This window comes from Halichoerus grypus, chromosome 3, assembly GCF_964656455.1.
Source record: "Halichoerus grypus chromosome 3, mHalGry1.hap1.1, whole genome shotgun sequence".
Lineage (NCBI taxonomy): Eukaryota > Metazoa > Chordata > Mammalia > Carnivora > Phocidae > Halichoerus > Halichoerus grypus.
The window spans coordinates 92,060,603-92,080,034 of record NC_135714.1 but is presented as its reverse complement, the minus strand read 5'-3'; the positions used below and the strand labels follow the sequence as shown (position 1 = coordinate 92,080,034).

The window sequence follows — 19,432 nt, the reverse complement described above, 5'->3', positions numbered from 1 at the left end:
ACATCTTATTATGCATTGGTTGTGCATAATTATTGTAGTTGTAACCAGAAATTGAAACACATAATGTTGTTCATATATATATATATATCTATGTATATATATATATATACATAGATATATATATATTTTTAAGATTTTATTTATTTGACAGAGAGAGACACAGCGAGAGAGGGAACACAAGCAGGGGGAGTGGGGGAGGGAGAAGCAGGCTTCCTGCAGAGCAGGGAGCCTGATGCGGGGCTTGATCCCAGGACCCTGGGATCATGACCTAAGCCGAAGGCAGACCCTTAACCACTGAGCCACCCAGGCGCCCCCATAATCTTGTTCTTATCAGCTAAGTTTTTCCTAGCAAAAACTAAAAACTTATTAAGGGACAGACAAAAAACATTTAGTTTTTTTATATGATTAAAAGTGCTATGCAATTCACAGCACTTGAATTGTGTAAGACTGTTGAATCACAGACCTGTACCTCTGAAACAAATAATACATTATATGTTTAAAAAAAAAAGAAGAAGAAGAAGAAGATAGCAGGAAGGGAAAAATGAAGGGGGGGAAATTGGAAGGGGAGACGAACCATGAGAGACTATGGACTCAGAGAAACAAACTGAGGGTTCTAGAGGGGAGGGTGGTGGGGGGATGGGTTAGCCTGGTGATGGGTATTAAAGAGGGCACATACTGCATGGAGCACTGGGTGTTATACGCAAACAATGAATCATGGAACACTACATCAAAAACTAATGATGTAATGTATGGTGATTAACATAATAAAAAAATGCACATGCCTCTCAAAAAAAAAAGTGCTATGCATAGCCATTCTTGCTATATTTACTATCTCATTTAAAATTAGCAAATGATTTTCAAGAATTCTGAAAATTAAAAGAAAAATGTGTTTGTTAAACATATCTATAGAAAATAATTTACTCATTAGTAAACAGTATTTTTCTGGAGTTGTTATAATAACTTGAATTATTCCATTTCAGGAGATAAATGGCTCTGAGCTATGCTTCCCAAGTGGGCAGAAAATAAAATCTGCTTGTCTTCCCCAAAGGCAAATTCATATACCAGCTGTTTTTCAGTCTCCTGCTCATTATAAGCAGATTTTTACATCTTGTCTCATAGGTATGACTGTTGTCTTTCTATTTTATTATGATTAATTGCTGCTTAGTGTAAGTAGTATAGCTGCGAGAAAGCATAATATCTTATACTCTGACTTTTCATATTAAATTCTCTACTTGAGATTTGTTATTTTCCATACGTTTCCTCCGGTTTTCAACAGTAACATATTCTAATTGCAGGGCAAATTGAGTTTCATAAGTGGGAAATGACAGTATTACCTTTTTCAAGTTATAATTTTTCATTTTTTTTTAAACTAGAAGTGTTACAAATGGTTTTGTTAAGAAATTTTAAACATGATGCATGATTAGTTTTGATAGTTCTTTTTGTTGTACAAGGACAAAACTTACCTTTAAAAAAGTGGATATTAGCATTAGGTTATAGATTACTCTGTTAAAAGGCTTTTTTTAAATTTAGCTAACAATACACATGATACAAACAATTATTTTGTATTTAGTTTTCATCTGTACTTATCTTTTTTTTTTTTTTTTTGTAGAACATCTAAATATATTGCTGTTTGGGTTGGCACAGAGGTTGCACAAAGCTCTTTCAAAAGTTGACGTATCATTTTACGCATCATTAAAAGGAGAGAAACTGAAAAATGTAGAAAGTAATGTGCCATGCTGCCATCATCATCAACCTGCAAAACTTGTCATGGTTAAAAAGGAAGGTCCAAATAAGGTATTGTTCCCTTCCTTGCCTGTTGCCCCACCAAATACTTGTAAAAAGTGTAGGTACCTGTTGCTTTATGACAAGCTTAGTTAAAGATCAAGTCTTGATTAGGAGCCACTTGAGGTGTTAGTAACTAACATACAGTAAACTCCCAGGAAATTTTTATTGAAAGATTATCTGTGTTCTAGGATACAAAAGTATGAGTTAAGATCATCCTTCAAGGGGCGCCTGGGTGGCTCAGTCGGTTAAGTGACTGCCTTCGGCTCAGGTCATGATCCCAGGGTCCTGGGATTGAGCCCTGCATTGGGCTCCCCGCTCAGTGGGGAGCCTGCTTCTCCCTCTCCCACTCCCCCTACTTGTGTTCCCTCTCTCGCTGTCTCTCTCTCTGTCAAATAAATAAATAAAATCTTAAAAAAAAAAAAGATCATCCTTCAGATTGCTTAGGAACTTATTACATAGTGGTGGATGGAGAAAGAAACATAAAAGGAAACTTTGTATAATAGTGTAATTGATACAGTAGGAGGGATATGCCCAAGTTACAGTTAGAGCACTGAGAAAAGATTATGTCCCAACCTGAGGTCTTAGAGAATGCAGAGATGAGCCTGAAAGAAGTGAAAGTTGAAGTAGTCTATTATGTAATCTCCAGTATGAGTAAAAGATAAGGCCTTAGGAATATAAAACATAATGATTTAATTTACATTGCTGATAATGTATTATTATAGAAGAAGTCAAGTTAGTAAAATGTTTATGTATTTCATATATAAATTTAGATATAAATTCAGTTGTCAAAAGCAAGAATTCTTAAATATAATATAACCATAGAATAAAATATAGAACCATCAAGTCTTTTTTTTCTTTTTAAGATAATTTGATGACATTGTTGTCATGTGTACAGTATGTTGTGTGTAAAGGTTAGGTTATGGAGTAGAAAACACATCATTATCTGAGTTTTATTTTTTTAAAACAGTATACATGTGTATATTTTCATGTGCATGTGCACACACTTATGTGAATGATAAAAAAGGCCAAAAAGAAATGCACAAGGTATTTCTTGTAGTTGTTTCTGGGTAGCTTTCTGGTTTTCTATAGTGAACATTTTAAATGGGGAAAGCAATAAATTTTATTTTTCAAATAAGCTTATATTCTCAGGATAATGTAATTTTTTGATAAGGAGAAAATAAATGGACAAGTAGGTGGTTTTAAATTTTAATGTGTTTAAATTGATATTAATAAAAAGATTAACTTGTATAATTAATAATTTATTGGAGTACGTTAATGCCAAACACAAGTCTTGACAAACACAATACAAAAACAGTAAAATATAAAATTTCTCTTACTAAATTGTAGTATCTTTTTCCTCTTAGGGTCGTCTCTTTTATACCTGTGATGGACCCAAAGTTGACCGATGTAAATTTTTCAAGTGGCTTGAAGAAATGACCCCAGAATATTTAATACAAGAAGACTCTCTACCTAGCATGGTTTTAAGTGATATAAAGAGTATTGGCCTATACTTAAGAAGTCAAAAGATTCCCCTCTTTGAGGAATGCCAACTTTTGGTGAGGTATGTTTCTTGGTACCAAATAATGCCTGTAATTATATCAGAAAATAATAACCTTACATGATTGTCATCATTTGTTCTTTTTTTAAAGGTTTATTTATTTATTTTAGAGAGAGAGTGAGAGGGACAGTGAGTTGGGGGTGGAGCAGAGGCGCGGGGGGCAGAATCTCAAGCAGACTCTCCGCTGAGCATGGAGCCCAATGTTGGGACTCACTCCCATGACCCTGAGATCAGGACCTGAGCTGAAATCAAGAGTCAGACGCTTAACCAACTGAGCCACCAGGGGGCCCTGATTATCATTAGTTTTAAAAGAGATTGAGATAGAAAAAATATCTAAAAGTATCTAAAGCCTCAGTTTTTCTAACTGTAAAATGGGAATAATTTTCTAAAGCTATATTTGGCCCCCTCTAAACATCAAGCAGTGTCAACAATATGAAGGTGACTGGCAGGCATGCTATTTTTCTAATCATTTTTTTTATTATTATTTTTTTAAGATTTATTTATTTATTTATTTGACGGAGAGAGAGACAGCAAGAGAGGGAACACAAGCAGGGGGAGTGGGAGAGGGAGAAGCAGGCTTCCCGCAGAGCAGGGAGCCCAACGTGGGGCTCGATCCCAGGACCCTGGGATCATGACCTGAGCCGAAGGCAGAAGCTTAATGACTGAGCTACCCAGGTGCCCCTCTAATCATTTTTATATACGGTCACAATCAACCATAAGAATAATTTTTATCAGTGCAGGATAATAGTGGTCATTCATAAGCCTGAACTAGGTAGTTTTATAGGGTAATAGAATGCTACATTTTGTTTTGTTTTATTTTTATTTTTTAAAGATTTTATTTATTTATCTATTTGAGAGAGTGAGAGAGAGCACATGAGAGGGGCAAGGGTCAGAGGGAGAAGCAGACTCCCTGCTGAGCAGGGAGCCCGATGTGGGATTCGATCCTGGGACTCCAGGATCATGACCTGAGCCAAAGGCAGTCGCTTAACCGACGGAGCCACCCAGGCGCCCCTGTTTTGTTTTGTTTTAAAGATTTTATTTATTTATTTGACGGAGACAGTGAGAGCAGGAACACAAGTAGGGGGAGTGGGAGAGGGAGAAGCAGGCTTCCCGCTGAGCGGGGAGCCCAATGCGGGGCTCGATCCCAGGACCCTGGGACCATGACCCAAGCCGAAGGCAGACGCTTAAGGACTGAGCCACCCAGGTGCCCCCAGAATGCTACATTTTGGAAACATGTCTTATAAAAGTGGGATTATCCAAAATGTAGCTATAATGAACATTTGCATGGTAATTTAATAACATCTTTGGGGAGTTTATACATGCTCTGCACTCTTCTAAGCACTTTGCATGTATTATTTCATTTAACCATCATAATAACCTAGAAAATAGGGAAATAATGGGGATAATTTATTATAGTTATTAAAACTGAGATGTACTCTTTTATATACTTCTTGGATACTTTTCCTATCTCAGTCTCTTTTAAAACTAATAATAATTCTATGATGGTTGCTATTTTCTTCCTTTGACACAATACTTTTTTATTTTGTGTACATGTATGAAAGTACATAAACATACACTCACCCTGGTTCTTTCCTTTTAATATTGTATTTTAAAGATGAAAAGAAAAAGATTTGTACCTTCAAACTTCCACTTCTAAAGTAAGTCCTGGGATTATAATGTACAGTATGGTAACTAGTTAATAATACTGTATTATATATTTAAAAGTTGCTAAGAGAATAGATCTTAATAGTGCTCCTCTTGGGCACCTGGGTGACTCAATCAGTTAAGCGTCCAGCTCTTGATTTTGGCTCAGGTCCTGATCTCAGGGTCATGAGATCGAGCCCCACATTTGGATCTGTGCTCAGCGGTAAGTCTGCTTGAGATTCTCTCTGCCCCTCCCCCACCAAATACATAAATAAATTTTAAAAAAAATGCTCATCACAAGGGAACAATTTGTAACTGTGGTGATGGATGTTAACTATACTTACTATGGTGATCATTTCATAATATATACACATATCGAACCATTTTATTGTACACCTGAAACTACTATAATGTTGTATGACAATTATATCTCAGTAAAAAGTTTGTACCTTAATACTTAAATTCATTTTTATTTTTTACTCATTTTTCAGAAAAGGATTTGATTTTCAAAGAAAGCAGTATGGCAAACTAAAGAAGTTTACTACTGTAAATCCTGAATTTTATACTGAACCTAAAAGCAAACTTTATCTTAAGCTGAGTCGGAAGGAAAGTTCTTCAACATACAGCAAAAGTAAGTTAATTGATCATTTTGGTAACTGAATCTAGCCTTGTATCTCAGTTACATAACAGCTCTGTAAATTCTTTATATTAAAGAGGTTTTATAAAATATTGTTTAATAGTAGCATATATTGTGAATTATTGTATAATAAATTGGACCATTTCCAAAAAGCATATTTTAAAATTTTAGTTTTTTAAAAAACTTTACTAAAGGATCCCCAAATCTATTTAATTTTGTTTAAAAAATTGTACTAACTTCTCAGCATTATATAAATAACTATATTAATTCAGTTGTATTCTGACCTAATATCAAAAATAAACTGAAAATGCAATGATTTTATTGATATTTCTGTCGTTGCACAATTTGACAACAATGGACCACAAGTTTTGTATATTTGGAAGTAAAATCCTTAAAAGAATTTTTTCTAAGGTGTTTAGATGCGCTAAATTGGGTTAATCATTATCTTTGGTTTCATGACCTACTCCTATCATTGGTCCTCATGTAGCTTGCTTTAATTATTTAGTTATTTTAAATAATGTAAGTGTCTATGAATCTATAAACCAAAGCAAAATCAAGTACCTTTATAGCTACCTACGTTTAATATAGAGTAACCCCAATAACTCATCTGGCTGTCTCTCCTAAAGTGATTATCATTTTCATCCCTGTGTTCATCAGCATCTTGCTTCTCTTTGTTTATAGGTTTATATAAATGAATTCCTAAAGAGCATATACTTGACTATTGAACAACATAGGTTTGAACTGTGCAGGTCTACTTATACATGACTTTTTAAATAAATTCAGTACAGTACTATAAATATATTTTCTCTTATGATCTTTTTTTTTTTTAAGATTTTATTTATTTATTTATTTGACAGAGAGAGACAGTGAGAGAGGGAACACAAGCAGGCGGAGTGGGAGAGGGAGAAACAGGCTCCCCACTGAGCAGAGAGCCTGATGCGGGGCTCGATCCCAGGACTCTGGGATCATGACCTGAGCCGAAGGCAGACGCCTCACGACTGAGCCACCCAGGCGCCCCTCTCTTACGATTTTCTTAATATTTTTTTCTATCTTTATTATAAGAATATAACATATAATTCATATAACACACAAAATATGTGTTAATCAACTGTTTATGCTATCTGTAAGGTTTCTGGCCAGTAGTCTATTAGTAGTTAAGTTTGGCGGAGTTGAAAGTTATATGCAGATTTTTGACTGCGGGAGTTCAGCACCCCTAACCTCCATATTGTTCAGGAGTCAGTTGTATTTTAAATTTCTGAATGAAGGAAGCATTATATTGATTTGTTGATTGCATTCTAGCACAAACTTCATGTTGCAGACCAATAACAAAACTACTTAAGATAGGCTACTTTGAATAGCACTAATCTAAATCCATAAATTTTAGGTTAGTATGGATTTATTTCCTATCCTTGAACATAACTACCTTTAAAAGAGGCCTATAAACTTGTCCAAGGTAATTTAATTACATTTATTTCATGTTTCCCTTTTAGCATCTTCTGGATTTTTCTCATTAATATATTTCATCAAAATCTATTTTGAATGTAGGTCTTTGAATGGTAAACCTCCTAAGCCTTGAATACTTGAGAATATTTTTATTGTACATTCATATTTGAATGATAGTTCTGCTACATTTAGAATTCTAGGTTTTAAGTTCTTTTCATTTAATACTTTGGACCTACAGAAGCAGCAATTTTATATGTTTTAAGTAAATATTAATATATTTGGTTATGTTCTTGCTGTTGAAAAATCTGGTGGCATTATGATTCTTACTCCTTTACATGTTATTTGTTCTTTCTGGTTGGAAGCTTTAGAATTTTAATTTTTCTCTGACTTTTAGTCTTATATTTCCCTATAATGTATCTAAATAAGAGTTTTTCCTTTTTCTCGGGCACACTGTTGGCCTTTTAAGTCTAAAATCCTCTATCTCCAAACTCATCCAGTATAAGCATTAAATATATATAGCTTTTTGTATGTCATTTATATCTCCATAGGGTGTTTTGTTGGTTTTTTTTTTTGTTTTTTTTTTTAAATACTGAAGTCAGGGCACCTGGGTGGCTCAGTCGGTTAATACGTGTCTGCCTTCGGCTCAGGTCATGGTCCCAGGATCCTGGGATCGAGCCCTACGTGGGGCTCCCTGCTCAGTGGGGAGCCTGCTTCTCCCTCTTCCCCTTGCTTGTGCTCTCTCTCACTATCTCTCTCTCTCAAATAAATAAATAAAAATCTTAAAAAAAATACTAAAGTCTTTTATCTTTTCTATTTTTTAAATTCTGGGAAATTGATTTCCACTATTTCTTCAAATAATCTTCATTTAATTTTTATTTCTCTCTCTAGGACTTTTATTATTCCAATATTAGCATCTTTGACTCTCAACATTTCTTTTATATTGTCTGGGCTTTTGTCCCTTCTTCTTTCTGGGAAACATCTTCAATATGGTCTTCTAAATTGCTTAGTTATTCCTCAGATGTATCCATTCTGCTATTTATCCCACCAGTTATAACTTTATTTCAACTACAATATTTTTCAACCTAATATTTTTGTTCATTTCTTTTTCCTTATTTTCTTGGTCTTATTTTTCATTGCTACTATCATCTCTTATCTCATAAAAAAATCTCTTTTCAGGCTAAATTTAACTTATTTGTCCATCTGTTCTGGTATTTCCTTTTCTGTAGGACTCTGTAATCCAGTATGTTTTTCTTTGAAGTCTTTGTTCTTCTTAAATGTCTCATTATTTTGGCCTGTAAATGAATTTTCCCCTGGTGGTATCAGCTGCTGTTTCTGGCAATGCAAATGGGTGAAGGTGGACCCCAGTCTGGTTAGCTCCAATGAGGTCAGGGAGTTGGGTTCAGTCCCAGATCTGCCATTTACTGGCCTTGTATCTATGGATAATTCATTTAACTTCTTTGGGCCTCAGTCTTCCTTCATCAATAAAATGGTGATAATAATAGCACCTGTCTGACATTTAAAATGTCTGTTGACCCAGAATATAATATGTGTTACTGTGTGGGGTTTTTTGTTGTTACTGTTTTTTTTTTTTTTTACCTTATTTTTTTTTATTATGTTGTGTTAATCACCATACATTACATCATTAGTTTTTGATGTAGTGTTCCCTGATTCATTGTTTGCGTATAACACCCTGTGCTCCATTCAATACGTGCCCTCTTTACTACCTATCACCAGGCTAACCCATCCCCCCACCCCCCTCCCCTCTAGAACCCTCAGTTTGTTTCTCAGAGTCCATAGTGTTGTTATTGTTTTTTTAAGATTTTATTTTTTTAAGTCATCTCAGCACCCAATGTGGGGTTCAAACATACAACCCTGAGTCACATGCTCCACCAAGCCAGCCAGGTGCCCCAGGCTTATTGTGTTCTATTAAAAAAAAAAAAATTCCCATAGATACATGACCTGCCAATAGATTCTGATCTATTTGTCTATCTCTGGTGGCAGTAGTTATGTGGTTTGCTGCCCTGTTTCTCTATCTTAAAGTCCTCCTGGCAGTCTTTGTTTTAGCCAAAGACTAAATTAGCCTCAAAACAAATCCTGGAGTCAACTGTTCCAAGAGTGATAGGATTATTCCATCATCCATTAATTAATGTCCCAGCTGACCTTCGACACTCACAATTCCTCTTTGTCCCCTTGGTGGTGAAGTTGGGGTTATCCTGGGAATCTGCTGGGAAAACTCTTCCTCTCTCCCCCAATCCCAGAATTCCTTTCTATCATCTATAAAGGATTAGGAGTTTCCTAGATTTGTAAGATTTTTATCATCATCCTTTACTATTCTCTTTGTGGCTTCTGTAAGAATCTCATTGCTCTGAGGTAGGCATGCCTTTCCCTTTCCCACTGGCTGTTTTCTAACATTGTATTGGATTTGTATTTTAAATTTTTCCTGCCATATCAGTGGGATATAGAGAGAAAGGAAAGGTGGACAATTTTTTTCTGTCAACTATATTGAATTGGAGATCTTTTTAAAAATTGTGGTGATGGTTGGATTAAATAAATATTAGCAAATAAGGAATAAATTGTTTATATGTTACCTCAGTTGGCATTTTTTTTTTTTCTTTTTGAGAGAGAGAGACAGAGAGAGAACAGGGGAGGGGCAGAGGGAGAGTGAGAATCTTAAGCAGGCTCCAAGCTCAGTGCAGAGCCCCAGGTGGGGCTCGATCTCACGACCCTGAGATCATGGCCTGAGCTGAAATCCAGAGTCAGATGCTTAACTGCCTGAGCCCCCAGGCGCCCGGCAAATATTTTAAAAAATTAAATATAAAATATACTATAATATAAATCAGCTTTTTCTAAAGTATAAACATTTTCTAAAACAATAGTTCTGTGGGGGTATTGATAAAAGTCAATGTAAAAAAAATAGATTCTGTGTCTAAATAAATTTGGAAAATGCTGTGTTAAGCAAATAACCTTAATCTAAGATTTTTCAGAACCTTAAATATGCTGATGCATTGGACTTTCCAAGATGGGAATGTAGCCAGTAAATGATCTTTTCTGATGCAGTTGAGACTCGTGATTTGTCAGTTAATTTTCAAAGTTCATTTAAGTTAAGGATTATAATAAATAATGCATATGAACATTTAAACTTAAAATATTTGAATATATTTTTATTTAATGATCTTTTGATGAAGAATTAAGGCTTTTGCTTAGACTATGGGTTTTTTGATTGGTGATCTTTTTTATCTTGTATAAACCATACCCACAAATACACCACCCATAAAGATTTACCATTCTGGGGCACCTGGGTGGCTCAGTTGTTAAGCGTCTGCCTTCGGCTCGGGTCGTGATCCCAGGGTCCTGGGATCGAGCCCTGCATCGGGCTCCCTGCTCAGCAGGAAGCCTGCTTCTCCCTCTCCCACTCCCCCTGCTTGTGTTACTGCTCTCGCTAACTCTCTCTCTCTCTGTCAAATAAATAAAATCTTTAAAAAAAAAAAAAAAGATTTACCATTCTGAATTCTTAAACATGGAACAAGAACTTGTGAACCAATCTAAGTGGAGAGTGATTTAAATTTTTTCAATCTCTTCTAATCTTTTACATATATCTCATCTATACTTGAGTCAAAAGCAGTTTTTTTGTGTTTTGTGGCTAAAATTTTTAAAGCAAATCTTAAGTCTTTCTAAATTATTTAATTTTCTTAAAGCAACAATTATTTTTCTTCATACTTCAATGGTTCAAATAATATCTGATTAAGTTATAATATTATAACTAATCCAACTGGTATAAATAAGTTTTAGAACAAATACAATTGACTCTTTGTATTAACTCAACTGGTGGTAGAAATGGTGTACAGGTATTGTGGAAAATAGCCTACTAGCTATGAGTACTCAATATGCTGTGGAGATGGCATGTTATACAGAAAGAAGAACATTAATTAATCTAGAGCATCAGTTAAGTAGAAATCTGTTAAGAGAACTTGTATTCTATCCACAGATTGCCAACTTTATTTGCGCATGAAAACCATTATATGGCAGAGCATCTTTGTAGACTAATGTTCTACCTTGGGAAAGTCTGATATAGCTATAAAGTTGTTTTATAAGAAAGATGAGTTAGATGTTATGTTGCTTTATTTACATTATTTTTTAATATAATCATAAAATAACTTTAAAAACATAAAAGTAATTGCATTAAAACATGAAAATGTTACTTATTCAGATCTTAGTTTGGGTGGCATCTGGTAGATAATAACTAATTTTGGTTTTTGAGAAATAACATATGACTAGGCATGTAAGAAATCCAAAGTAGTTTTGAATTGAGCATAGTTCTGAGTTCTTTAAAAAATGTTTGTCTTGGGTGCCTGGGTGGCTCAGATGGTTAAGCTTCTGCCTTTGGCTCAGGTCATGATTCCAGGTCCTGGGATCAAATTCTGCATCGGGCTCCCTGCTTCTCCCTCTGCCTCTCTCTTTCTCTGTCTCTTATGAATAAATAAATAAAATCTTTAAAAAAAAAATGTTTGTCTTTTCAGATGATCTTTGGGTGGTTTCAAAAACCCTGGACTTTGAATTGGATACTTTTATTGCATGTAGTGCTTTCTTTGGACCATCATCTATCAATGAGGTGGAGCTACTACCTTTGAAAGGTTATTTCCCCTCTAACTGGCCCACTAACGGTAAGTGTTATCATGCCCATATTAATTTATATTAAAAGAAGAACGATAGACATAAGATGCATTGTGAGCAAGGATGCTAACTTTGTGTGGGATTATTTGATGTAGGCCAACAAAAAGCCAACCCCCTCGGGGCGCCTGGGTGGTTCAGTCGGCTGTGTCTGACTCCTGATCAGCTCAGGCCATGTTCTTAGGGTTGTGAGGGTGGGGCTCTGCACTGGGCTTGGAGCCTGCTTAACATTCTCTCTCTCCCTCTCCCTTTGTTCCTCCCCTCTGCCCCCCTCCCTGGCTCACACACTCTCTCTCAAAAAAAAAAAAAAGCATCCATCTCTATTTCCTGAAAATATGTGTAAAAGTTGAATATATAAATATTTCTGCAGTTCAAGTCTCAGAGGGCTAACAATATAATAAAATCTTGAACCCTCACTTAAGTATTTGTTGAAGTTGATTTGTTTTTTAAGATCCATCTATTTATTGGGGCACCTGGGTGGCTCAGTCGGTTAAGCGTCTGCCTTTGGCTCAGGTCATGGTCCCAAGGTCCTGGGATTGCGGGAGGCCTGCTTCTCCCTCTTCCTTTCCCCCTGCTTGTGTTCCCTCTCTCGCTGTCTCTCTCTCTGTCAAATAAATAAATAGAATCTTAAAAAAAAAAAAAGATCCATCCATTTATTATTTGAGAGAGAGATAAAGAGAGGTGGGGGGGCATAGGAAGAGGGAGAGAGAATCTCAAGCAGACTCCACACTGAGCACAGAGCCCAATGCGGAGCTCGATTTCACGACCCCGAGACCACAACCCTCAGCCGAAACCAAGAGGTGGACACTTAACCGGCTATGCCACCCAAGCTCCCCTAAAGTTGATTTTTATATAACTGATTTTTAAAAATATAAACATTAAAAGTATAAATAAGAATTTTCTTAAATCATTTCTTACATTAAGTTCTGATTCTCTTGGTTTTTTAAATTCTTTTGGTTTATTATTCTAATAGAGTACATTTAGTAAACACATCATTTCTTTTTACATTGAGAAGGTCTTGTAGATTTTGCAGGGATTTTGCCAGCAGTGGAACAGGAAGGTATGATTTTTATTTTGAGAAAGTTTTAATAAGATAGTAGGCTACCATCCTTATTATTATTTTTTTTATTTTTTTAAAGATTTTATTTATTTATTTGACAGAGAGGGAGAGACAGCAAGAGAGGGAACACAAGCAGGGGGAGTGGGGGAGGGAGAAGCAGGCTTCCTGCCGAGCAGGGAGCCCGATGCGGGGCTCGATCCCAGGACCCTGGAATCATGACCTGAGCCAAAGGCAGACACTTAATGACTGAGCCACCCAGGCACCCCCCTCCTTATTATTTTTTAATAAAGGAAGTTTTAGTAGCCTGAATCCCTATCCAGTTCTAAGAATCTATAGATTTCTTTATACATCTTGATCTCTGGAATAATTCCTGATAGTTGAATTTGGTCTATAATTAGAGACACAACATTTAATGATTCACTTCAAGTATTTTTTTTTTTTTAAGATTTTCTTTATTTGTGAGAGAGAGAGAGCAAGCACAAGCAGAGGGAGAAGCAGGCAGAGGGAGAAGCAGGCTCCCTGCTAAGCAAGGAGCCCGATGCGGGGCTCAATCCCAGGACCCTGGGATCATAACCTATGCCGAGGGCAGATGCTTAGTTGACTGAGCCACACAGGCGTCCCCATTTCAAGTATTTCATATACATTTTTAACTTTTGATTTTTTTCTTCAAGAACTGAAAAAGCTAGTCAGCTAGCTTGAGTCCAGTAAAAGCCTAATTACTTAAACATTTGTTACTTAATATGTCACTTTCATATGCGTATTTTCATATTTGTTGCAGTTCTTTCCCCCATATCAGCATTCTAACTTTATGCTTTCCATATTTTCCTATAAAATAGTTGAACAAATAAAAGAAAATGTTCAGAAATTACACAAATAACTACTGTACAGCACAAGATGGTATGCTTATTAGTTGGAACTGTCAAGCAGTGTCACCATGCACTAACTCAGAACAGTTGTTCTTGCTCATTAGCTGACGTATAGAAGTCTAAATTTTATTTAAGTTACGCAATTTATGGATACCCATTATGAAAAGTATGAATAAGCAGGTAGTATTGTAGTTTAATGGATAAAAGGACCTCCATATATACTTAAGAGTTTATTTTATGTCATGTAATTAATTCAGTAGCCGAGCTCTGAGTTATATGAACATTTGGGGAGGGGCGGAAGGCAGAGGGAGAAAGAATCCTAAGCAAGCTCCATGCCCAGCACAGAGCCCAACACAGGGCTCGATCCCATAACCCTGAGATCACAACTGGAGCTGAAATCAAGTCAGATGTTTAACCAACTGAGACACCCAACTGAACATTTTTAATAGTTTATGATCCATTTTTTTATATTAAATGTTCATTTTCTGCATTCTCTCTACAGTAGTGGTCCATGCATTGTTGGTTTGTAATGCTAGCACAGAGCTAACCACTTTGAAAAACATTCAGGACAACTTTAATCCAGCTACTCTACCTCTAACACAGTACTTGTTAACAATGTAAGTCATTATTTTACCCTTGGGTCATTGGTATTCCAAAATGTGACTAAATGTGAATATGAAAATGAAATCAAAGTACATTACATAAATTTTTGCCAACAATATTCTTATTATCTTTCAGAGACCATGAGATTACTGTTTGTCAGTAGTTAAAAATAAAAGGATGTTACTGCAAATTTTTTCCATTTGTCAAGGAATAATATTTTAAGGACTTTTTTGAGTGTTAATTTTTTTATTCATCTGTATTTTTATGCCTCAAATGATTTAATATCTAAAAGAATCCTTTTACAGGTTGAATTCAGTAATGTATATTGATGCTAACTTTATTCTTGACATAACCTATAACTTACTTTTAATTTTTCAAGTACCATACCCCTTTTTAAAATATTGGAAGTGATATTCTATTAAATTCACTAAAATGGTAGAAAAAGTATAGTTTCTAATTTGGAATTTTATGGAAGTTCTAGGTAAAAAATTAAAATCCTTCTGATTCCATTATATTATTATCTATCTTTGTTATTTAATCTATGAAATGAATTCATTCTATATAGAATTTCTTTATAGAAATTTCTTTATAGAAATAGAAATAAAGCCAATTTATTTATTGCAGTATTACCTGAAATAGAGGCTATATTAATTATCTGTCAGCCTTATATAGTGGAACATGAGCTTTAAAGTCAGTGCACCACTTACTATCTGTGTGCTTTTTGGGAAAAAATTTAGTATTTCTGTATCTTTATTTGGGGTAATTACTTCCTAATGTTGTTTTTAAGATTACATCAAATAGTATGTAAAATGCTCAGCATAGTACTTGCACATAGTTGATGGTCAACAAACGTTAGTTCTCTTCTCTTTCCCCCTCCTTCAGATTGGGGCATATATGCATTTATGCCTTTAAAAAAATGTTCTCTGGGATGCGTATGAAGTGAAGGATGAGCTATGAATAGGTTTATTTACCTATTTCAAAAATCGCTTATTTTTCTTTGATTTTTTTTTTTTTTTTTTTTTTTTGCTGCCTTTATACTAGGTCTTCATCAACTATAGTTAGCAACAGGAGAGTCAATAAGAGAATATTTATCCCACCAGCCTTCTCAAATATCAACACAAAATTTGAACTTCTCAGCCTAGAAGCAACGTTGCGGTTAGCTAGTGAATTAATTCAGGCACACAAGTTAAATAAGGATCAAGCTACAGCTTTAATTCAGATAGCTCAAATGATGGCATCCCATGGAAATGTTGAAGAAGTGAAGGAACTGCAAATCCATACCCTCCCTATCACGATCATACATGGTAAGAAGTAAGAAAGATAATAGTTCTAGTAAATATCCTGTTATATAAGCTTTTGTAGCTTAGCCTGCTTGTAATTTCCTAGTCAGACAAGATTCCAGAAAAACTCTACATAGATTATTTTGAATCTGAACCTACTTTAGTAAACTATTAGATGAGAGCAGAACTGACCACCCTGAAAGGGAGAATAGGCAGCGTATCTGATGAATGAGTAGCATCATGCACTCATTATTCACAGCATCCAGATGTGATCTAGGTATTCATGTGTTGCACTATCAGAGTGGACTTCAACTCTGAGCAGCAAAGCCTTTTATTAATTCCTAGTTAGTTTACTCTTTCATCCTCCCCCAGCAGCTATTCCAAACCTTCATTCTCATAACCCCTCCTGGCCCCTGCCCCACTCTCTCTGAAACTGATCTTGCCTCTAAAACAGGAAATGGAGCTTATAACAGAAACTCCTCTCAATATCCTGCCATCCTTCTCCAATTTACCTAAGTTTGAATCTATTTTTTAACCCCGTTTGGTTCTGTCCCAGTAAGGGAGCTTTACTTTCCCCTCTTAGAGCTAATTATTCTATTTGGATTCTGTCACCCCTTTAGCTCATTTCCTCTCACAGACCTCCACTCCAGAGCTGTTTTGTGCTACTTTGAGGATTTACATCACATCCACCCTGTTGACCAAGCTAGATGTCTGGGAGTCATCCTTGATTACTCTTTCTCCCTAGATGAAGTGACTCTCTTAATCCTCCTCCTACTCTCTTTTTATCTTCCCTCATCAGATCAGTCACTGAGATGTTTCCCTTCTAGTGTCTACCTTTCTTTCATATCGGTTTTCTTCTCTCCAGATCACTAGCATCCCCTCAATCCCAGCCTTCACCATACCTTCATATAGCCTACCGGTGAGAGGGTGGGCTCTCAAGCTAGAATCCTGGGTTTATATCCTGGTTTTTTTATTTATTAGCTATATGATCTTGGGCAGGTTACTTATCTTTTTAATTTCCTGCCTTGTAATGTGGAGTTGATAATAGCATCTGTCTCTTAGGATTGGAAGAATAAATGAGTTAACTGGTTGGTAAAGGTCTTAGAACAGTGCCTGGCACATGGGAGGCACTCAGGAAAGTTAGCGTGTATTAGAGTATTGTAACAATATTGTAACAATTACTGTCACGCCACTTTCTAATTGATCTACCTGTAGTTTTACCTTTCTTAATATTTTCACTCAAGTAGTTTTTACAAAATACAATCTGCCTAAGTCAGTTCTGTTGCTTAAAATCCTTTAGGGACTGTCCCTGGCCTACAAGACAAAATTTAAACTTTTTAGCCATACCATGCAGAACTCTTATGATTTATCGTCTTGCCTATCTTGTCAGCCTCGTCTCTTGCCTATTTGCTATAGGCTGTATAGAAATAGGTAACATCTACATACTTTGTCATGCCTTTGCCTAGAATGACCCTTTCTTTAAGTCGTCTGGATATCTTATGCTGAAAGACTTAGTTCTGCTACTTCTTATTTTTAGGAAACGTTCCCATCTCCACCAAAGCAGAAAGGAATGTTCTTTTTTTAATTAATACCATAACAGTGTTACTTACCATATTATTTTATCATTGTTCCTTTACTTTATCTGTTTTCCCAACTAGACTAGGGTCTCATTAAATGTGGAGATCTTTGGTTATCTCCTTATCCCCTGTGCTTAGCACATAGTGGCCATTCAGTGAATGTTTTTTGAATAAATTAATTTAAACAGAGGAGAGAGGAAGGCAGATGGATGAAATGTTTCTTGTGCTTTCAGAAATTTATTTATGACACTGCCTTTATTTTTTCCCCTTCCTTCAAAATAATTAGGTGTTTTTGGATCAGGAAAGAGTTATTTGCTGGCAGTGGTGATTTTGTTTTTTGTACAGCTATTTGAAAAGAGTGAAGTTCCTACAGTTGGAAATGCAAGACCATGGAAACTTCTCATTTCTTCTTCGACTAATGTAGCTGTGGACAGAGTACTTCTTGGGTAGGTATGACTAGTGTATTTAAGTAGCTAATATTTTATTATTTTATTTTATTTTTAATTTTTTAAAAAGTTTGATTTATTTAGTCTCTACCCCCATTGTGGGGCTTGAACTCAGGACCCCAAGACCAAGAGTCACATGCTCCTCCGACTGAGCCAACCAGGTGCCCCTAAGTAGTTAATATTTTAGGTTATTGTTGAGAGAGGCAATCCGTCATGGGCCCTGAGTGTCCATGCACATTTTTGCTGGGTATGTCAAAAATTCCAGGCCTTAGTCTCTGACTCAAGAGCCAGCATCAATAAACAGTAATAAACTAAGTTTATTAGGTTGTAAGTAGGATAAAATCAAATACCAAACCTGACCATTTTGGCACAAAGATAAGATACCCACTAAAAATTAAGTTCAGTCATGTAGGACTAAAATGTATATTGTTGAGGGAGGCGATCTGCTCTGGGACCCTGAGCATCCCTACTGGGATGCTAAGGATGCAAGGCCCTGACCACTATTACCCAAGACATTTCTCAGTGTTATGTTTGCAGCAAGCAACCTTGACTGACAAGGTAGTATCTCCCTCCAGGACAAAGAGCAGGTTTGCTTGCTGATTGTTACAAGAATAGTGGCTCTCCAAGTTCAGTGTTCTTTTCTGCAGCTCAGCACATTGCATGTGCAGGCATCCATCTGGACCTTCTGTATCTTTCCACTGGACTTGGGGGCCAAGGGAAACCAGTGCATATTTGTGGATGCTTATGCTGTTTCCTGTGCCATGAATAAAAGTCCTTTGTCTCTGACTCAAGAACCTTGGAAGTAGGCTAAAATCGCAGAACCAACTTATAGGTTATTCTCTTATATACCTGTCTGTATGAGCATATAATAGTAAAATAGCTGATCAGTTTAGTCAAATTAAGTTTTTGATTTTAATAAGAGGGATATAAGGAAGATAATCACAATCTGTCCTGCAGGTATAAAATTTTTGTGATTGTGTAAAATTTTATTAAAAATGCAAAGAAAGGGGCACCTGTGTGGCTCAGTCAATTAAGCAGTTAAGTATCTGACTCTTAGATTCGGCTCAGGTCATGATCTTAGAGTCATGAGATCAAGCCCTCTCTGGGCTCCACCCTCATTGTGGAGTCTGCTTGTTCCTTTCCCTCTCCCTCTACCCCTCTCCACACTCGCATGCCCTCTCTCTTTCTCTCTCTCTAAAATAAAATAAATACAATCTTAAAAAAAATTTTTTTTGATGCAAAGAAAATAGTACATATTTTACCAATATCTCAATGTTTAATGATCTGAATTTTGACATAAATGACAAAAGTTTGATTAGGAGAAATAACTCATTATTTCAAAATGTGTAGGCTTTTTAAAAATTAGCTTTTATAATTACATAAATGAATGCTTAAGGTGGAAAATATGCAGACTATACAGATAATATATTTCTTTACAGATTTTTTATGCATACACACATACTCATTTATTTTCCAAACTTAGCATTCAACATAATGTATTATTTATTTTGTGTCCTGTTTTTTTCACATAAAGATTAAGTATTGGAGTGCCTGGGTGGCGCAGTTGGTTGAACGTCTGACTCTTGGTTTCAGCTCAGGTCATGATCTCAGGGTTGTGGGATCCAGCCCTGCATGGGGCCCTGCGCTCAGTGTGGAGTCTGCTTCAGATTCTTTCTCCCTCTCCCTCTGCCCCTCCTCTGCTCTCACACTCTTATCTCTCCCTAAAATAAATAAATAAAATCTTTTTTTTTTTTTTTTAAGATTTTATTTATTTATTTGACAGACACAGTGAGAGACGGAACACAAGCAGGGGGAGTGGGAGAGGGATAAGCAGGCTTCCCGCGGAGCAGGAGCCTGATGCAGGG

The 19,432-nt window shown here is 36.0% G+C and overlaps 1 protein-coding gene across 1 annotated transcript in view; it reads left to right on the top strand.

The window, feature by feature from the left end:
* The window catches only part of ZGRF1 (zinc finger GRF-type containing 1), a 96,783-nt gene that overhangs the window by 52,219 nt on the left and 25,132 nt on the right, over positions 1-19,432 (top strand). Inside the window, exons 13-20 of the mRNA XM_078069108.1 lie at positions 981-1,119; positions 1,610-1,794; positions 3,150-3,346; positions 5,479-5,618; positions 11,585-11,728; positions 14,164-14,278; positions 15,306-15,568; positions 17,408-17,567. Coding sequence (XP_077925234.1) covers positions 981-1,119; positions 1,610-1,794; positions 3,150-3,346; positions 5,479-5,618; positions 11,585-11,728; positions 14,164-14,278; positions 15,306-15,568; positions 17,408-17,567 — 1,343 coding nt within the window. The remainder of the gene's footprint in view (positions 1-980; positions 1,120-1,609; positions 1,795-3,149; positions 3,347-5,478; positions 5,619-11,584; positions 11,729-14,163; positions 14,279-15,305; positions 15,569-17,407; positions 17,568-19,432) is intronic.